Raw genomic sequence first — 18106 nt, 5'->3', positions numbered from 1 at the left:
GTCCGGGAAGATCCCACATGCCGCGGAGCGGCTGGGCCTGGAGCCATGGCCGCTGAGCCTGCGCGTCCGGAGCCTGTGCTCCGCAACGGGAGACGCCGCAGCAGTGAGAGGCCCGCATACCGCAAAAAAAAACAGCACCAGGATAGTGCGTGACAGCGAGAGAAGCAGGTAGCGGAGATGACCAAGCGTTAAGGGCTTGTATCAAGGTCTATACAATTCATATTGGAGATGAAAAGTGACCACAGAAGACTAAGGAGAGAAAGCACTTCTTCAGTGGAACAGGAACAAGAAAAGAGGAAAGGGGAACACTGCTCCTTAGGGTCGGATGGAAGAGGCACGGCTGTTCACGGTCCTGTTTTGGTGAATGGCAATGCTGGACACAGACGTGGGGGCAGGGTGGGAACGGAAGCTGGAGCTGAGGGCATAGCGAGTGTGGACGTGGAGCCGGAGGCAGGCCAGATGCGCGCCCAGCGGGCCCCTCCCGAGCCTGGGCCACCCCCCCGGCCCCGGCCGGCCCCGCAAGGCTCCGTACTCGATGGTGTGGTTCTTCTCCTTGCACTGCTGCTCCAGCTTGAGAATCCTCTGCTTTAGCCCACTGATCACCTGCCAAGGCAACAGGACACGTCAAGCTGACGTCTCTGCAGCCATGGCCTGGCCCTCCCCCTCCCGCCAGTGGCTCAGCCGGCCCCGTTCCCGGGCGGGGTTGGGTGTCCCTGGCCCGCTGACCCGGCAGCACCTGCACAGCCTCCTGCCAGAGCGCCTTCCTACTTAGCTGTCCTCCCCATCAGTGCTGGCGTCTCTTCTAGACTCAGCTGGAGAGACAGGGCCGGGCTGTCCTGCCCGCTCAGAGCAGAGGGGCCGGTGAGTGGGGCCACAGGGGATGCTCCCACTCAAAAGGTGCCACCATCCCCTCCCTCCCATTCCACAGCCACCCTCTGGAGGAAGGACAGGCTGCTGCATGGTTACCTTCGAGGAAGCCACCTCAGTCCCTGGATGTAAAACTCACCAAGCCTAGCCCGCCCAGGACACCCCGGTCCCCAGCACGCCCCTGGGAGGGAGCGGGTCTGGAGGAGGCCGGGCAGCCGGACAGAGGCCTTGAGACGCCCTTCCGTCTCCATGCCTCCTGTTCTCTGTTCATGGGGCACTTTGGGAGATAACACCCTGTACTCCCGAAAGAACATCCCTTTCTTTCTTTTTGAAGAGTCAAACAACTTTTTAACTGGATTTTACGGTAATTTTTAATTATACTAGTAATACATGAATACATTTTCTTGAAAAAAAATTATAGATGACACTATATCCTTGGAGCTGACCCCTGTCAACTAAATACTGTTATCAACTTCCTGTGCATTCTCTAGGCCTTATTACACGCGCACACACGTGTGCACAGCCCCTGAAGGTCTGGCATTTCGCTGTTGTTTACACAAATGGTGCCCCCCCCACATCATTCTGCAGCTTGTTCTTTTCACTCAATAGGCCGTCTTGGTGATCTGTCCCCGCTAGTTCCTACAGATCGATGTTATTCTAGTTACCCGTTCCTCTACTGATAGATGCTTAATTTGTAATCCACTCTTGCTATTACAGAAACTCCCGGCCGGTCCTCCTTGTGCACACGGGCAAGTATTTCTTTTTTTTTGGCGGTACGCGGGCCTCTCACTGTTGTGGCCTCTCCCGTTGCGGAGCACAGGCTCCGGACACGCAGGCTCAGCGGCCATGGCTCACGGGCCCAGCCGCTCCGCGGCACGTGGCATCGTCCCGGACCGGGGCACGAACCTGTGTCCCCTGCATCGGCAGGCGGACTCTCAACCACTGGGCCACCAGGGAAGCCCTTTTTATTATAAATTTTAAGGTTATGTCATCAAACCCATTATTAATTGCATCATTAATGTGATTTTTGTGTTCAATAATCTCAAAATTGGATCCTTTCCAGTTTTCTTTTAGCATATCAGATTTTTAAAAAATGTACTTCCTTGACTCGTGAGGTTTATTGTGATACATTTTTCTCCAACTGCTATAGTTTATTGCCACAGCATTAATCATAATGGCTCCATTTGCCATAATTTTGTTTCATTCAATCTGTTATGTATTATTACATAACACACAAGAGGGGTTTGTATGTGTTTTAAGGTCTAATTCTATTTCTGCTTTGTTTCTCTGTCTTAAATCAGTATCACTTGTTAAGCCTGATGTGTGTTTCTTAGGTGTGATGGGCTAAGTCCCCCCACTGTGACCACCTTTTTCTACAGTGTATTTCCGGCCTTTGTGCTAAGCCTGCTCAGCCTCCCTCTCACTCCCACTAAGAGCCCCCCAGCATCTTCTTGAATCCCTACGGCTCCGGGGAGTAGGGTTTCAGGAGGTCCCGAGCCCTTCCCCGAATCTGCTCCTCCTCTGGTATGAGTGCTGTGGAGAAAAGGCATCTCTCTAAAGGCTGTTTGGAAGGTAAGGTTTCAGTGGACCGGTTACCTGTTTTGCTGGAGATTATACTCACCCAGCCAGTATCAGGCCTTTTCTCTGCCAGAGTCCGAACAAAATCTGGGCCCTGTGGGAAGCAGATTGAGGAATGAAGACAAGATGTGGTCTAGCCACGCCCTCCCGCCCCCCCCCCCCCCCCGCATTGGCCTGCTGAGAGGAGCCTGTGACGCCCCACACCTGCCTCGGGGCACCGCCGTGCAGGGCCAGGAACTTACTCGGGACGGATCCAAAAGCTGCTCTATCTGCCGGTCCTTTCTGCTGTTTTCCTCTTCTAAGCGCCGAAGCTTTGTTCTCATCAGATCCACGTTGCTTTTTTGCACGTGTAATGACTGAAGGAAAGAAGGACCACACACACACACACACACACACACCGTGCACACACACACACACACATCCTGGTGAAACACTGAGTTGGAGAGGTGTTTTACAAGCTGCCTGGTTCCCAATCAGGGTGTTGCGTGTGCAGTGGGTGAGGGAGGTCTGGACGTCACAGTGAAGGCTGGGCCGGGGGGTAAATGCCCCGTTAGGTGCAGGGCTACCCAGGCAACTAGGAACTCTGCCCCACACAATGCCAGCAGCACCCCTGCCACAGACAAACGCTGCTCCACCAATCGATACTCCCAGCAGCACTTCTGGAAGATGCCCATGTGACATGCTCTCCTCCACGTCCGTATGACAAAGCCCATGTTCTTCACACACCACATACCATCATAGTCTTATGTCCATTTAAAATTCTTATCCTCAACTAAGGCTCAGTTGGTCAGAGCAGTGGTTCCCAAACGTTTACCTGTGGATGAACTTTTCACCAGTCTGGGGTGAACTTAGAGGGAAGACTGTCAGTTTTTCATAAAACTAAGTTTTTTTGTTTTTTTTTTTTTGCGGCACGCGGGCCTCTCACTGTTGTGGCCTCTCCCGTTGCGGAGCACAGGCTCCGGACGCGCAGGCTCAGCGGCCATGGCTCACGGGCCCAGCCGCTCCGCGGCATGTGGGATCTTCCCGGACCGGGGCACGAACCCGCGTCCCCTGCATCGGCAGGCGGACTCTCAACCACTGTGCCACCAGGGAAGCCCCATAAAACTAAGTTTATTCAATTTTTACCACTCTCCTGTATTTTGAAATTATGCCCTTTCTATTATTTCGGACATATATAGTTCTTTTATGAAATGGTGATGGTAGGGTATTTTTAAAGTTTGTTTTCAACGTCCTCACTTGAAAAAGCTTTTCCCTAGTCCGGGAAACCCCACAGCCTGAAAAGCGTAAGGTTAAGCCAGTGCTCGTAAGCCTCATCCGGAAATGCCCACACGGGTCAGCTAGTGCCGTGGTTAACCGGCTTCCAGCACCAGCCTGCACCCAAATTAGCCAGTTATCCTGGAGAAGCCCTTCTCCTTTCAAGGGACTCGTAGTGCTCAGAAGAGAGTCCGAAGTGTCTGAACACAGCCAGCCCCCAGCACTGGAAGGACAATTCCAACCAAGTGTGCGTCCCACTGAGGGAAGCCTGGGGAGTCGGCCACGTGGCCACAGCCGGCAGGAGAGATACTGGCCCTCACAAGTGTTTAGTGAATTAGTCAATTAATGTACGGTCACTGGGAAAGATAAGAAATCCAATACCGGAAATTCTGCTTCCAGAAATATGGATTCCAGAAAAGTGCACTCACTTTTCCCTATTCCTCGTGCTTAGCACAGCTACAAACTCTGTACTAAAGCCCCTTCGTGGATTATTTTATCGAATCCTCACAAAACCCTATGAAATTGTATTATGATTATCCCTGTTTTTCTACAGGAAACTGAGGCATTACCTGCCCGAGAAAAACTACCCTGATGCTCCAGCTGCCAGAGCGACGGAGTCTTGAAGATAAAAGTCTCTCCTCTCTGAAGAGAAGCCTCGGCTTATTTAGTTTGAGTGAAGTTAGCATCATTTTACCCAGAGACCCACTTCTGGCCCCAGGCAGGTTCCTCCCGAGAGTGTCGCTGCGGCGATTGTTCAGGGCTCTCAGAGCTCACGCGGTACGGTGCCCTCACCAAGATAGCAACCCTCCCTGCGGTGCCCGATTCGCTTAACACATCTCTGGACAGGGACGTCCTGACTCATCGGGCGGGCCCTGCGCTGCTGTGCAGCTCCCGCGGGTGAGGGCTGGGTCCCGTCCACGCCCCCTGGCCCGGTGCCCCTCAGGCGAGATGGCTTCTAGACTCCTCACGTGCTCTGGGCACGCTGGCTGCCAACGCCCTGCTTAACGCTGCCCAGACTGATCACAGCCCTCCGGACGCGGCTCAGCTGGCGGGGCAGGGGTGGGGTCGGGACGTCAGGTCTGTGAACAGACTCACGTGACGGAAGGGAAGGAAGCCCAGTCATTTCTCCAGCGGCACAAGAATATGTGTGGCTGTTAAAGACCGGTTTGGTGTAGCGGTGAGGATGATGTCATTTACTGCAGTACAGTTTGTGCCTTAGGGAACGGGTGGCAGGTGACCTTGATGGAAATCCTGGTGCTACTACTGGTTAACCTTGGAGAGACTACTCACCTCTCTGAATCTCAAGGCTATGACCTATATCTCTTGGGGCCCTTGTGGACATCAACTGAGATCAGGCCTGTGAAATGCCCTTAACACCAAAGAATTATGCAAACGGGAAGTTATTGATAATAATAACACCAAAAGACCTATCATAAGGCCAAGTCTCAGGGAGCAGAGGGACTGGAGTTAATCTAGACCTCCCCGGGTGCTGTCCACCGTCGGGGCCGGAGAAGCAGAGCACGGCGGGCTCTAACTGCTGTCCAGGCTCCTCTCACAGCGGGCTCGAGGCCCTCTCCGTGAGCCAGTGCCGCCCAGCTGCTCAGGCACCGGGCCGGGGTTTAAACTCAGCTGTCACTCTACAGCTCCTATTTCCCACGTGACACATCCCAGCACAGGTGTGACTTTCCATCCACGTTACCGAGGGCTTTCCCGCTTAAAGTCAACAGAGAACAGAGGGAAACGCTACCTTCTTCAGCTCAATGATCTCGTCATACATGCCCTCCTTCTCTCTGTAGACAGGGGTCCCAGGAACATAACCTGCAGGGAGACACACAACCCTCTGAAAAGACTGTCTGCAAAGTAGAAGGAATTCTTGGCCACACCTTAAGGGAAACCTGGAGGTTAATGAAATTATTCTTTTTTTTTCTTTTTTTAACTTCTTTCCCCAGAAGTAAGGAAACCAAAACCGGTATTGATACAGAAAGAAAAAGCAAGAGAAAACTAAAAGATGTGAACACGGGGCTTAATTACGCAGATGACAGCACCCAGTCCGATGTCTAACGGCAGGTACAGTGTACACTGCCCTCTGCTCCCATGTGACCGCTAAGGGGTCAGGACTCTGAAACACACCAGCCTGAAGCAGCGCTGCCAGCTAGCGGTGCGGCAAGGTGACCATCCCTGGCACCAGGACAAGGCTCCTCTGTGCTTCCCACGGGGCCAGGGCCGACAAGCAAAGCAGTAAAGGAGGGAGGAAGCACGTGGGTAAGACCAGGCAGGAAGACGGAAACATGAAAACCAACCGATTCTTTTTGGTGACATCTGGGGTTTTTATTATCCTTGCAGTTTTCATTTCTGAGATTTATACAACAAATTTAAATACAACTCCAAGTTTAGGGAGATAGGCACCACTGAAGCCCCGGACGATGTCTCTGTCCACATCGGGAAAGCCGCTTTCTAGGAGGGCAGGATGGACTTTCAGGGGCCACTGTCCTCAGGACACTCTGACTGAGGGAGCCCCAGATCTCACTGTCAGAGCACACCCACCAATCCCCATACCCTTCCGCTCTGCTGTTCCTCAGTCGTGGCTGTGTCACCATCAACGTGCTCACCGTGGCTGGCAGAACGCCTGAGATTTGACCTCTGCATTCTTTCCGCTTCGGTCAAATCGTCAGGGGTGCTGCTGGGGGGGGGCTGTTGGTCCATGCACGCTCCAAGGTGAGGTCTGATTTCAGGGCTGGGGTCAGACCTCCTGGTTTCAACGTGCATGGATTTAGTATGACAGGCACAAGCAGAGACAACGTAAGGCGCTGCCTCTAATAATCAGTCTTCAGGGTTGAAGAAAGCTTAGGGAGACCAGTGGTGTGTGAGAAACGTCCAGCCACCGGCCCGCAAAATAAACAAAGCCCTGATGTGTGGCGTTTGCCCACTCCCGCGGTGTGCGTATCCCCGGCACACCCAATCTCAAGCTGCCGGTGTGACACGGGACAGCTCACACAAGTCCTCAAGCCAGCAGGAGCAGCTCCAAAACACGACTTCCCGCAGCGCCCAGACAAGCCAAGACCCAGGTGGCAAACGTCAGGAACCACACCACATGCTGCGTAAAAGCCGTGAGGCGCGATGTCTTTGAGAAGATCAAAAACAGTGCGGCTCAAACGAGTCGTATTAAACGCTCTGTGCCAAGTCACCACCCGAGATTTCTAAGACGCTCCCCTTGAGCAGGAAGGGTTTCTCCCAGGCGACCACATACCTTGCTTTGAGCTTCCCAGCCACAGCTTCTGGGGGGTTAAGGACATTCGGCTCCCGAGAGGCACACTGCCGGCTGTCCTCAGAGACCTCCAGGAGGCCACTTTTCCCGGCTTAGAGTGATAAGGTGACTCTGAAAAGCCAATGTGTGGTTTTAGAGGTGCAAGGTATCAATGCCCGCTCAACATATGTGCTTCAGAGAGACAAAAATGATAAAGCAAAATATTTACAAGGACGTGACAACCCCAGATCCTGACAAAATTAAAACTATAGTTATGACTCGTAGGTATACTTACATTTGTTTTTTACTTTTTACTATAGAGAAATAACGGGACATTTATTTTAAAATATGAATCTAAAATTCTACCAATATTACAGTACTTAATTTCCCATTCAATTTTTTCAGATGCATATGTATTTTTATATAGCTGCAGTCATAGTGAACACACAATTTTGTATCCTTTATACTTAACACTGTAAATATTTTTCCATGTTGCTGTCAATACATAGCGTGCAAGTAATAATATTTAGAACTTGATATGTAAAACGGCTAGAAGAAATGAGGAAAAAATTACATTTTTCCAGGGTATTTTTGATTTTGTCATCAAAACAATGGAAAGGTTTTAAAATTATATTTTAATCTGGAATCTTATGGAGATTATGCAAACTTATGCAAAACCAAGCTATTCATAAAACATGCCTATATTTCTTAAATACCAAAGAAATTTATATCTGTAGAAGGTCCTGGGATTCTAAATCTGATACATTTAATTTTTAAAATTTCTAAGATTTTTCCACGGCTTCAGAATTTATGGAAATTTTCCCATTATTGTTTAGGGTGAAGGAGTAAAGACACATTGGACCCTGAGGCATTTCCACTCATCCAGGACCACTGTGCTCCACTTCCAGGATATTTGGAAGGGCTTCCAAACTTTAAACATGCATCTAAGTGCTCATTTATGAAGGTAAATTAGTGATCGGAAAAAACCCACAAACGACATTTCCCTCCTAAATGTATGGGATTTATCGATAAGTAGTAAGGATTCCCAAACATGCACGCCTATGGATAGAGCTGTGAAGGAAGAAGAAAAAAGGCAGCAGGCGGTGCAAACCTGTCGGCGTGGAAGGACCGGAAACTGGCCACCCGCCCCGGCCTCCTCGGAGCACTGTGAGGCCCGAAAATCTCAGAGCGCAGGTAGCTGCAAACCCACGTGGCCCCGGACCGGGCAGTGAAGAGAACCACTTATTAAGTGAACGGGACAGGCATGACTCCTTCTGTCACGGCCCAGAAATCAGACAGGCGCACACCTCTTAAGGGAGTGTTAGGAGGGCGGGCTGGGGGTGTCCCAGGGAGGGGACACAGAGCGTCCTGTCGCAGTGTCCATGTTGGATGAGCAAGGTGCCTGGGATCAGCGCTGCTGCGGGAACAGGTGTCAGGCATGGCCGGGGGAGAGCACGCTGGGGGGCGGGCAGGGGCAGGGCCACTGGTGACAGCACACCTCTCAGGGGGTTTTAATGCTTTGGGGGTTCTGGCCATCCTAAATTACGTGAAACACAATTCTGACATTTACAGAAATCGAGATAAGAGTAATTTGATTACTAGCATTTTCAACACTTGAAATGCTTGACTTCCAGCAAGAATAATGAGAGATGTCTGACATTTACCTTATGTACTTTCTAGACAAGAAGGACTGAAACAAAATGGGCTGAAAAGAGAAGGTTTAAAACACAAACACCCATACTTTCACTTTATATCAATTCTCAATTTTCTCCACGGAAGGAGAGCCAGGACCTCCAAACTCCAGATTGCTAGATGGCTTCTTTCTAACGCCTGTATTTGTTTGTAATATAAAACATGCTTTCTTCTCTTTGCAGGAATTTATCTTTCCGATTATGTTGTTCCTGGGCTAATATGAAAGTTCACTTGTATTCTCTGAGTGTGTCATATATAAGACAGTATGTTTCAAATACTTATGTATATAAGAAATGTAAGCATACACATATTGTACACACACACATAGATAATAAGTCAGGCAAGGCCACAGGCTTGTGCACAGCAAAAGGAAGCCGGTCTAGGATTTGGTTTGTCACAAAGGCCTCGGGAAACATAAAATTCAGCAAAGCACCCAGATGAACAGCTTTGTGTCTCAAGGAATAAATCCTGCGTTGCCTTCACTTTGGCAGCGCTGGGAAGCGTATGGCGACTTGAGAAAGAGAACATGAAAGGCCGCGAAGCATTGTGTGTGTGGGAGGGAGGAGGGGGGCTCAATGGGACAGTGACAGCTCGGGACCTCAGCCCTCGCGGGCCCTGCCTCAGTGGTCCTAAGGGTTCAGAGAAGAAGGCGGTCCTGATCTTCCTCGCAGGACGCTGGGGAAGGAGGGCTTCCAACCACCATTTTCTGAGTTAAACTGTGGAAACTTGAGGGACAGGGGCCTGGTCATACTTACTCGGTGACGTAGGGGGAGGTCTGTGGAAACTTTTCCTTTTCGCTTTCTGAAAGGAAGAAGAAACGAGGGAAAGCGGGTTGAGCCTTCTCGAGCAGCCCCAACGGTCCCAACCAGGAAGCACCGGGGTGTTCAGAATGCGCAGGGGCGGCAGATTAACTGGCCAAAGCAGAGTGCGCGCAAAGGAGGGAACAGGGCACAGGGAGGCGCCCCCAGACACAGGAGCAGCAGCCCGGCCTGCGTCCAGCACAGACAGAGGTGTGCCGCCTCAAATCCGCCCTGAAGGTACCACCAGCTGTCCCCATGCCCCCCTGGAGCACGGGGGTGTGACTGTCCGCAGGGGGGACTCAGCAAGATGAAACCTGAGAGTGAGGCAGAGGGGAAGGTGCAGCAGGGGTGGCCCGCCTGGAACCCGGGGGCCCCTGCCATGCCTTCCTCCCCGATCTGCTTCACGCCGGACACAGAACCCCACTTACTTCCCTGCCAGCGGGAACACTGAAGTGCTCTGTGCAGGCTGACTTTCCCCCAGGAGACTGGTCCCGATCCCTCCTCCTCCCGGGAGCATCTTGGGCCCGTGCCCTCAGTGGCGTGGAGGGAACACTCTTAGCTCTGTGGAGGTCCTGCGCCTCAGACAACAGGCCCAGGATGCTGCCCCTGGAGTCCCTAGAGCTGTGGTGGGACGTGCTGGGGCCGCCTTCCCCCAGGGCTACGTTCTGTGGTTAGGCTAGAATTTATCTGCTGGGAGGCGAGCACCTGCCAAGGTCTCCTTTCTCACACCTCAGCCTCCGACTGCATCATGGAGCTCTGCTCCCGACCCCCGCCTCCGCCGTTACGTGTCAGGATTGGGGGGCTGGGGTCGGGGGGAGTGCAGGCCAAAACCAGGTGCAGGACAGGAACTTGTCATCAGCCTCAAAAGTACTCAGCTCACGACTAACTTCTGGGTAAAAGTTTTAAAATTATAATCTAAGTTATTCAAATCCACCTGAGGGCCTGGAGCTTTTCAGACTCGGAGCAGCATTTGGAATTTGTGATGGGGCACTAAACACAGCACTTGTGGGGAGACCGCGTGTGAGTACCGCAGCCACGCCTCCCCTCCCCTGCACTCACCGTCTCTGAGTCAGAGTCGAAGGTTATTGCAGACAGGCTGTCATCTCCCTGGAGGAAGAGATGCAAACAGCGAAAGCTTCAGGCACCAGCTTGGCTCCACAGTCACCCTGACAGAGTGGGAGCGGCCGGGCCAGGCGGTGCTGCGGCCGCAGAGCCCCCATCCAACTCAGAGCATCCGTCCACAACACTCACAGCAGGAGCAGCCGGTCTGTCCCGTCGCATCCGAAGGAACAGATGGGGACACAGAACAAAACTCTGCTGGCCCCACCCCTCTAGGTGGTCACAAACCACCGAGGTGGGATAGGGAGGGTGGAAGGGAGGGAGACGCAAGAGGGAAGAGATATGGGAACGTATGTATATGTGTAACTGACTCACTTTGTTATAAAGCAGAAACTAACACACCATTGTAAAGCAATTATACTCCAATGAAGATGTTTAAAAAAAAGCAAAAAAAACCAAAACTCTGCTGGCAGGGCTGCTCCAGGCCTGTCAGTCTAGCGACACCGTCTCCACAGAATTGACAAACGCTTCTTTTTTTTTTAAATTTAATTGAAGTATAGTTGGTTTACAATACTGTGTTAGTTTCAGTTGTACAGCAGCGATTCAGTTACATATATACAGATTTCAGATTCTTTTCACTATAGGCTATTACAAGATATTGAATATAGTTCCCTGCGCTACACAGTAAATCCTTGTTGCTTATCTATTTTATATACAGTAGCGTGTATCTGTTAATCCCATACTCCTAATTTATCCCTCCCCCAACGAACGGTTCTTGATAAAAGTATTTCATCTTTGTATCAAAGCACAAGGAACCTGTGACTACATCCTGGTGAGAACAAATCAGTCATTCACGTATCCATCAGTACACAAGTTATTTGGGCGTATAGAGGTTCCTACCTTCTGATTCTAGTGATCTGCCCTGGCCCAGGGAGTGAAATAAAATCTGTACTAACATCGGCACGGGCATGTCAAGGAGAAAAGGGAACTTTCCCAAGAGAATGATGTGTCTGTGTTAACACACTTACTCAGGTTTAAACCCTACAAGGAGGGAAAGCAGAACAATTTCTAAAATCCCTTCACCATACCGTACAGTTGACCTAAAACGCTGCTACTGAAGTGAGGACTGAATGCCCCTATGATGAACCAACAGTGCCATATCTGGGTGGCAGTGTAATTGCGTCTCAGCGAGCTGTCTGGAGTGTAGCCGGGTCCATGCAGTGCTGTAGCGGGACTGGACTGCATTCCGGAAAGCACGTGTGTCGTCTACAAGCTTAACTTATCAGTACATGAGCAACAATTCTGCCGGCAGCTTGAACTCCTACTAAAAACGAGGGCCGCACAGCCACACGGACGGGGGCAGCTGTCACAGGGGGCGCCCTTCCGGTGCGTGCCTCTGAAACACGGAGAGTCCAGCGTAAGGGTGCAGAGGGACTGGATTCGGGGGACGAGGGGAAGGTAGTGCGTTCCAAACAAACAGGATCTTTAAAAAATCAGCCACTGAATTACTTTTTTGATGTCATTAACTTTAGGTGACATTTTAAGGTATAAATAGCAAACGATAGTTGTAAAGTTTTCATTGAACCGAGTACATGGAAATGATGTGCAAAATTGAGGCAGGGAAGGCAGGGAACTGGTGGTATACACACGATGTAGAAGATCAGGAAAGCCAGTCAAAGGCTCTGTCTTCGTCCCCTGGCATCACAAAGGGCAGCCCGCCAAAGATGAAGGTGAGCTGTTAACAACTGCATAGAAAAGTAGCAATACTTTCTTTTGTGAATACTTGTCACTATTCTTTGTTCTGAATAAAGTCTTGAAAACTTTTTAAGGACCTGCAGTTTCTACGAGGGAATGAGGTTACGTGTGTGGTGAACACAGCGAAGTGGTCTCTGTGTTCATAGGTGGGCTCACCCACACCATCGCTTTCCCCCCCAGTCAGTCCTCCTCAAACTCTGCCACCCTCCATCCTGCCAGTCAGAAGGAACTAAACAAGCAAAATATAAGTATCTGAAATCATAGAACAGCCCAAGATCCACCCCTCAGTCAGCAGCATGAAAGAGACCATACACAGTATTAAAAAAAGAAACAAAAGCGCACGTTAACGGCCGAGTCATTCTTCCTTCTCCAAGTACGCTCTGAGCTGCCACGCATTCCTACACGAGATCGCATTCATGCACCGTGAGTCAGGAATCGCAGGGCGGGGATGGTGGCCATGCCCCTCACCCCTCTGCATCGCAGCTTCCTCGTCGACAAGGAGGACACGTTCTCCTACCAGGATTTTTAAAGCATTAAATATATACTAATTAAAATACTGGGGAAAAAAGACATAGTGTCCAGAAAGAGATGCAGGAACATACGGGGACTTAGTATATGGTAAAAGCAGGGAAGGAATGCATTCATCCAGGAGGCATCTTCCAGAGCGTGGAAGGCCCTCTCCTCAAGAAACAACCCTTTAACAGAAGAAGCCACGAAACAATCTTTTGCATTTTCTGGAAACTGACAAAAGCACACAGCTATGGAGAAAAATTGATTCAAAAAAATCTACTAAGTCCAGGGAAGAACGTCGAGAGTCAGAGGCACCCCTCAGCTCCCCGTCTCCATCTGATAGAAAGGATTCCAGAGAGCTCTCCTCCAGGCGGGTGCAGTCAACACAACAGGGGTGGTGGTGGATCCCGTGCCACCAGCTCCCAGAAGCAGGGTGTAAGCTCTACCCCAGAGGCGGCAGGCTAAGACTTCCCCTGTGCTTGTAGAGCAGAAGGTCCACGCAGGGAGGGCAGGCCCAGAAGGAGTGTCACTCTGGGGAAACACTGCGCTGTCCCTGCTGTGCAGTGGCCCAGAGGTCCTCCCCAAAGGGAGAGGCAGGACGACGGCCGTGCCGAGGGGACTGACTGTATTTGCACCAGAGAGTGGAGAATTGCATGCCTCCCTGATTCCATTGCCAAGTTGCAGACAAAGTGGGGAGCGATCCCGAGGCCCCCAGCTCCGCGGTCACGCAGCAGAGAGTTCACTGGCAGAGCAACCGGAAGGTGAAGAGCCCAGAGCGCCCTCCTGAGGTCGCGGTCAGCCCCGAGGCTCAGGGAGGCCGCTGGCAAGCCCTGGAGTGCTCTGTCAGAGCAGGCTTGGGCCGACGCAGACACAGTCCCCACGCTGCACCCACGTCAACCCAAGGGCGCGAGCCCTGGTGGTGCTGGGGCTTTCGCGCAGCTGCTGACAAAACCCTGGCTGAATGATAAACTACCCTGACCCAAGAGCAGACCCCAGGAAGCCAGGCTTCAAAGTACAATGACAGGCATCCCCGGAAGTCCAGAGAGCCACACGCATGTCCAAGGTAGCCCTCTCAGGAGAGATGGGAGAGGGAAAACCCATATGCGCTAGTTCCCCGTTGCACGTGGGCAAAAATGTAAACCCCTGAACTGTGACAGCAGCCTACACACACACACACACACACACACACACACACACACACCACTCAATGGTCAAGGGCGAAAATCTGACTGGCCCAAGGTCTGAAACACAACCTCTGACCAACAAGTGACTTCTGCTGACCCAAGGGTAACCCCTAGGTAGTTGGGCTAAAAGATTCAAACAAGAAGATATCTGAGCAGGGAAACAGAGGCTGCACGGTGCAGGGAAATCGACTTCACACGTTAGCTCAGCCGAGTCACTCAGCACATAAACGAACGACTGAGCAAACGACATCAACCCCGGGGGGAGGAGCTGCTGTGATATATTATCTAAATGTCTAGCTTTCAACAAAAAACGACGAGACACACAGAGAAACAGGAAAGTGTGACCAATATACAGGGGGAAAGAGCAGGCAATAGAAACTACTTTTGAAGGGCCCAGATGCTGGACCTGGTGGACAAAGGCTTCTAGAGCAGGGAGAGCCGGAGAGCAGGGAACAGAGAATCTTACAAGTAGTAAACGCCCTGTAAATGCTCTTATTATCTTGCTCTAGAAACTGTGAGCCCTTTTAGAAGCGTTGGCCCTTAAATCACCAGGGACCACGCCCAGGCTCCACTTCACCCCTGTGGCTCTGCCCTGGCCAGCGGGGCCTGCTCACGGCCACGGCACAGTGGGCTCCCTGGCACCGCGGTAAGTGCTCTGTGAAGTTCATGAGCAAGCCCAGAGGCGGCTGTGTTCCAAGGGACTCGGGGGATTGGACAGACTGGACAGTGCCTGTTCACAGGAGGTTCTTGTCTGGTTGACAACAGACGTAAGCTCAGCAGAGAAATTGCCAGTTAGCCTGGGCCAAGGGCGGCGAGTCTCCTAAGTGCCCGGAGAGCCCTGCCCCAGCCTCTTCCACAGACTGGGTTCCTGGAGACCAAGGCACTGGGGCTCAGCTTGTCTTTGTGTCCTCAGAGGCCGGCATGTATAAGGGGCTTAACAAACGCTTCTATGTGCAAGAACGTTTACAGCAGCATTGCTTCTAACAGCACAAACATGAAAACAAGAGAGTAAAAGTGGGCTTCCCTGGTGGTGCAGTGGTTAAGAATCTGCCTGCCAATGCACAGGACACGGGTTCGAGCCCTGGTCCAGGAAGATCCCCCATGCCACGGAGCAACTAAGCCCGTGCGCCAAAACTACGAAGCCTGTGCTCTAGAGCCTGTGCTCTAGAGCCTGAGCTCAGCAACAAGAGAAGCCACCGGAATGACAAGCCCTCGCACCGCAAGGAAGAGTAGCCCCCGCTCGCCGCAACTAGAAAAAGCCCGCGTGCAGCAATGAAGACCCAATGCAGCCAAAAATGAATGTAAATAAAATAAATAAATTAAAAAAAAAAGAGTAAAAGCAAGGAAATGGAGAGTAAAAATAGGGCTATCCTATTAGGTTAGCGTTTTAATTTTAATTTTTTAAAAATATTATCTTTCCATTTTTGCATGAGTAGTAATTGTCAAGAATACTTATTTATTTATTTATTTAGGCCACGCCACACGGCAGGCGAGATCTTAGTTACCCCACCAGGGATCAAATCCGTGCACCCTGCAGTGGAAGCACGGAGTCTTAACCACTGGACCGCCAGGGAATTCCCACGTTAGAGTTTTTAAAAAAAAATTTTTTAATTGAAGTAGAGTTGATTTACAGCATTGTGTTAGTTTCAGGTGTACAGTAAATTGATTCAGTTATATCAGACATATATTTTTTCAAATTCTTTTCCATTATAGGTTATTACAAGATATTGAATATAGTTCCCTGTGCAATATGGTAACTCCTTGCTGTTTACATTCCATACATAAGTGAGATGAGTATTTGTCTTTGATGTATTTCTTTTTTTAAAAAAATTGAAGTAGAGTTGATTTACAATGTTGTGTTAGTTTCAGGTGTACAGCAAAGTGATTCAGTTATATGTATATATATATAAAGTTAGAATTTTAAAAATCATGTTTTTGAAAATGTGTGGATATGGGAAGATGCTAGGAATAAATGAAACGGCAAAGGTTACAAAACAATATAAATATGATCTCAAGTTTTAAAAAGCATATGAAAAAAAAAGATGCATTGAAAAAAGGTCGGAAGGAAATACACCAAACGTTAACTGTGGTTTTCTGTAGGCAGTTAGATTATGGGTAATTGATTTTCTCTACTGGGCATGAATAACATTTATAATAACAATATGAAAAGTTGAAGGAGCAGTAACTGAGGCCACTGTAGACGGGCAGGCCTTCCAGATGAGGCAGGACTTGGTGCCTTGAGGGACAAGTAGGAAACTTTCAGCAGCTCCAGTGGCAGCAGCACTGAGCCCCTGCTTGGGGTAAGCTCTGTACAGCCATGCTGGGTACTGCCATCTCTGGGAGAAGGAAGCAAAGTGAGCCAGGTTCCCTTTGTCTGGAGCCCTCCAAAGGCTTCCCACTGTTGCCCGAATAAATTCAAACTCCGTGCATGGCCTGCAAGGCTCTCCATGGTCAGGCCCGTGGCTCCATTCCATCCACACCCATGCCCTTGAGGAGATTCCAGCAAGCTTTCTTTCAGGCCCTGGAACCACTGCACTTTCCCACCCCAGGACCTTTGCACCTGCTGGTCCCACTGGTCTCTGATCTTTACCAGACTGCCTCCTTCTCATCAGTGACATCAGGACACTCCAACTTCTCAGAGTGGCTGTTCCTGGCACCCAGTCTAAAGCAGCCTCCCCAATCCACCTCCGTCACATGGGCTGTTTTATTTTCTGCAGCGCACTTTCCACTTTCTGACTTGATGGACATGATCTGTTTTTTTACCTTGTTCTCCCCCACCCCACCCCACGCCACTGGAATGCAGTTTATTCATCCACAATAATGTCTCCAGCAGATGGTTGGCGCGCCAGAAACACTAGGTAAACCAAGTCCCCCGCCCTGGAGGCACGGGGTGGGCGGACACTTACGCAGTGAGCTCTGTCACCCGGCGGACAGCGGTCGCTGGCTCGGCACAGGCCCGGCTTCGCAGGCGCCGAGCAGCGAGGGCGCAGTGTCCGGGAGGGCTTTCCGGAAGCGACGGCCGGTGCAAGGACGAGCGGGGGACTAGAGGTGGCTGGAGGCTGGGCGAGGGGCGGCGACGCTCGGCCAGCCGCACGCGGGCGGGGGCCGGAGGCCCGCTCTTATGCGGTAACAACAATGGCAGCTGTCACCGGCGGTCGCCGGCCCCGCGCCCCCTTCCTCCAGCCCGCGCCCCGGCGAGGGGAGGCAGCCAGGGGCCCTCTCCGCCCTCCGCGCTTACCATCTCCGAGGCCGGCTCCCCGGTGCTCAGGGACATGGCGGCGGCGCTGCCCGATCGCCCCTAGGCGCTGCGAGTACGGCCGTCCGGTTCTGGGGCTCCGCCGACCGCCAGCCTCGGGGCCTGCCCGCGCGCCCGCCGCGACCCCGCTGCCATGGCAACCGCGCGGGCCCCCGAGCCCCGGATGTGGCCGGCGCCCCGCGAAGCGGGCCGACAGTAAGCGTGCTCTGGGAGCCCCGGCGGATCGACAGGCTGCGCGCCCAGAGTGTGAGGCGGAGAGCGGGGCGGAGCTGGAACAGTCCAGCCGCCGCCGAGGCTGCAATGTGAACCTGTGCACTAGTCACCAGAGCCGGATAGTAATATTTATTAGGTTAACGATGAAAGGGACAAGGGGCTTCTGCGGTGTCCAGTCTGCCAGCTCTGAACGCCTGGCATTCGGAAAACCATCTTCCTGATCTCGGTACCTTAGGCTCAAGGGTTCTGATGTAGCCACAGGACAATAAAAAATAAGAGTTTGCACTCTCTGTATTCAGTGTGCATCATGAAGATCTTTAGGCGAGTTGGGCTGCAAAGTTTATTTAAATTATTAGCAAGTATAACCTGCCCTTTCTTTTCATACAAGGGCATCTACTCTGTCCCCCTGCCCTGCTTTATTTTTCCAGCCCCCTGGCCTTTATGATCTACAAGAACTTCCCATGTCTAGCATGTAAGCTCTCTGGGGCAGGGCTGTGTTTTGTTCACGGCTGTATCTCTCTCCTTTGGAACAGGGTCTGGCACATAGCAGGTGCTCAATCAATAGGTATTTGGTGCCCGGCAAGTCATAACTTCTCTGTGCCTGTGTCCTCAAATAGAAACTGGAGAAAAGCGTTGTGGTGAGGAGCAAATGAGTCAGTATCTCTAAACCGCTTAGTGCAGCTGCCGGTTCCAG

At 51.4% G+C, this 18106-nt stretch overlaps 1 protein-coding gene across 9 annotated transcripts in view; it reads right to left on the bottom strand.

The window, feature by feature from the left end:
• The window catches only part of IQCE (IQ motif containing E), a 39022-nt gene extending 21621 nt beyond the window's left edge, over nt 1-17401 (bottom strand). For 5 of the 9 annotated variants that reach the window (XR_003793081.1, XM_029220021.1, XM_029220023.1 and 2 more), the window contains exons 1-8: nt 17182-17401; nt 10495-10542; nt 9391-9436; nt 6947-7075; nt 5447-5517; nt 2688-2801; nt 2489-2539; nt 533-603 (exon numbers count right to left, since the gene is read on the bottom strand). Coding sequence is in view for 8 of the 9 variants with exons in the window: in XM_029220021.1 (XP_029075854.1) it covers nt 533-603; nt 2489-2539; nt 2688-2801; nt 5447-5517; nt 6947-7075; nt 9391-9436; nt 10495-10542; nt 17182-17217 (566 nt within the window). In the remaining variant the exon portion in view is untranslated. The remainder of the gene's footprint in view (nt 1-532; nt 604-2488; nt 2540-2687; nt 2802-5446; nt 5518-6946; nt 7076-9390; nt 9437-10494; nt 10543-17181) is intronic. The other 4 variants (XM_029220022.1, XM_029220025.1, XM_029220024.1 and 1 more) reach the window with 2 other exon arrangements.
• Nucleotides 17402-18106: the final 705 nt, after the last annotated feature.

The sequence above is a fragment of the Monodon monoceros genome, unplaced genomic scaffold, assembly GCF_005190385.1.
Source record: "Monodon monoceros isolate NGI ecotype Baffin Bay Population unplaced genomic scaffold, NGI_Narwhal_1 Super_Scaffold_13, whole genome shotgun sequence".
NCBI lineage: Eukaryota > Metazoa > Chordata > Mammalia > Artiodactyla > Monodontidae > Monodon > Monodon monoceros.
This window is presented reverse-complemented; position numbering and strand designations above follow the sequence as displayed.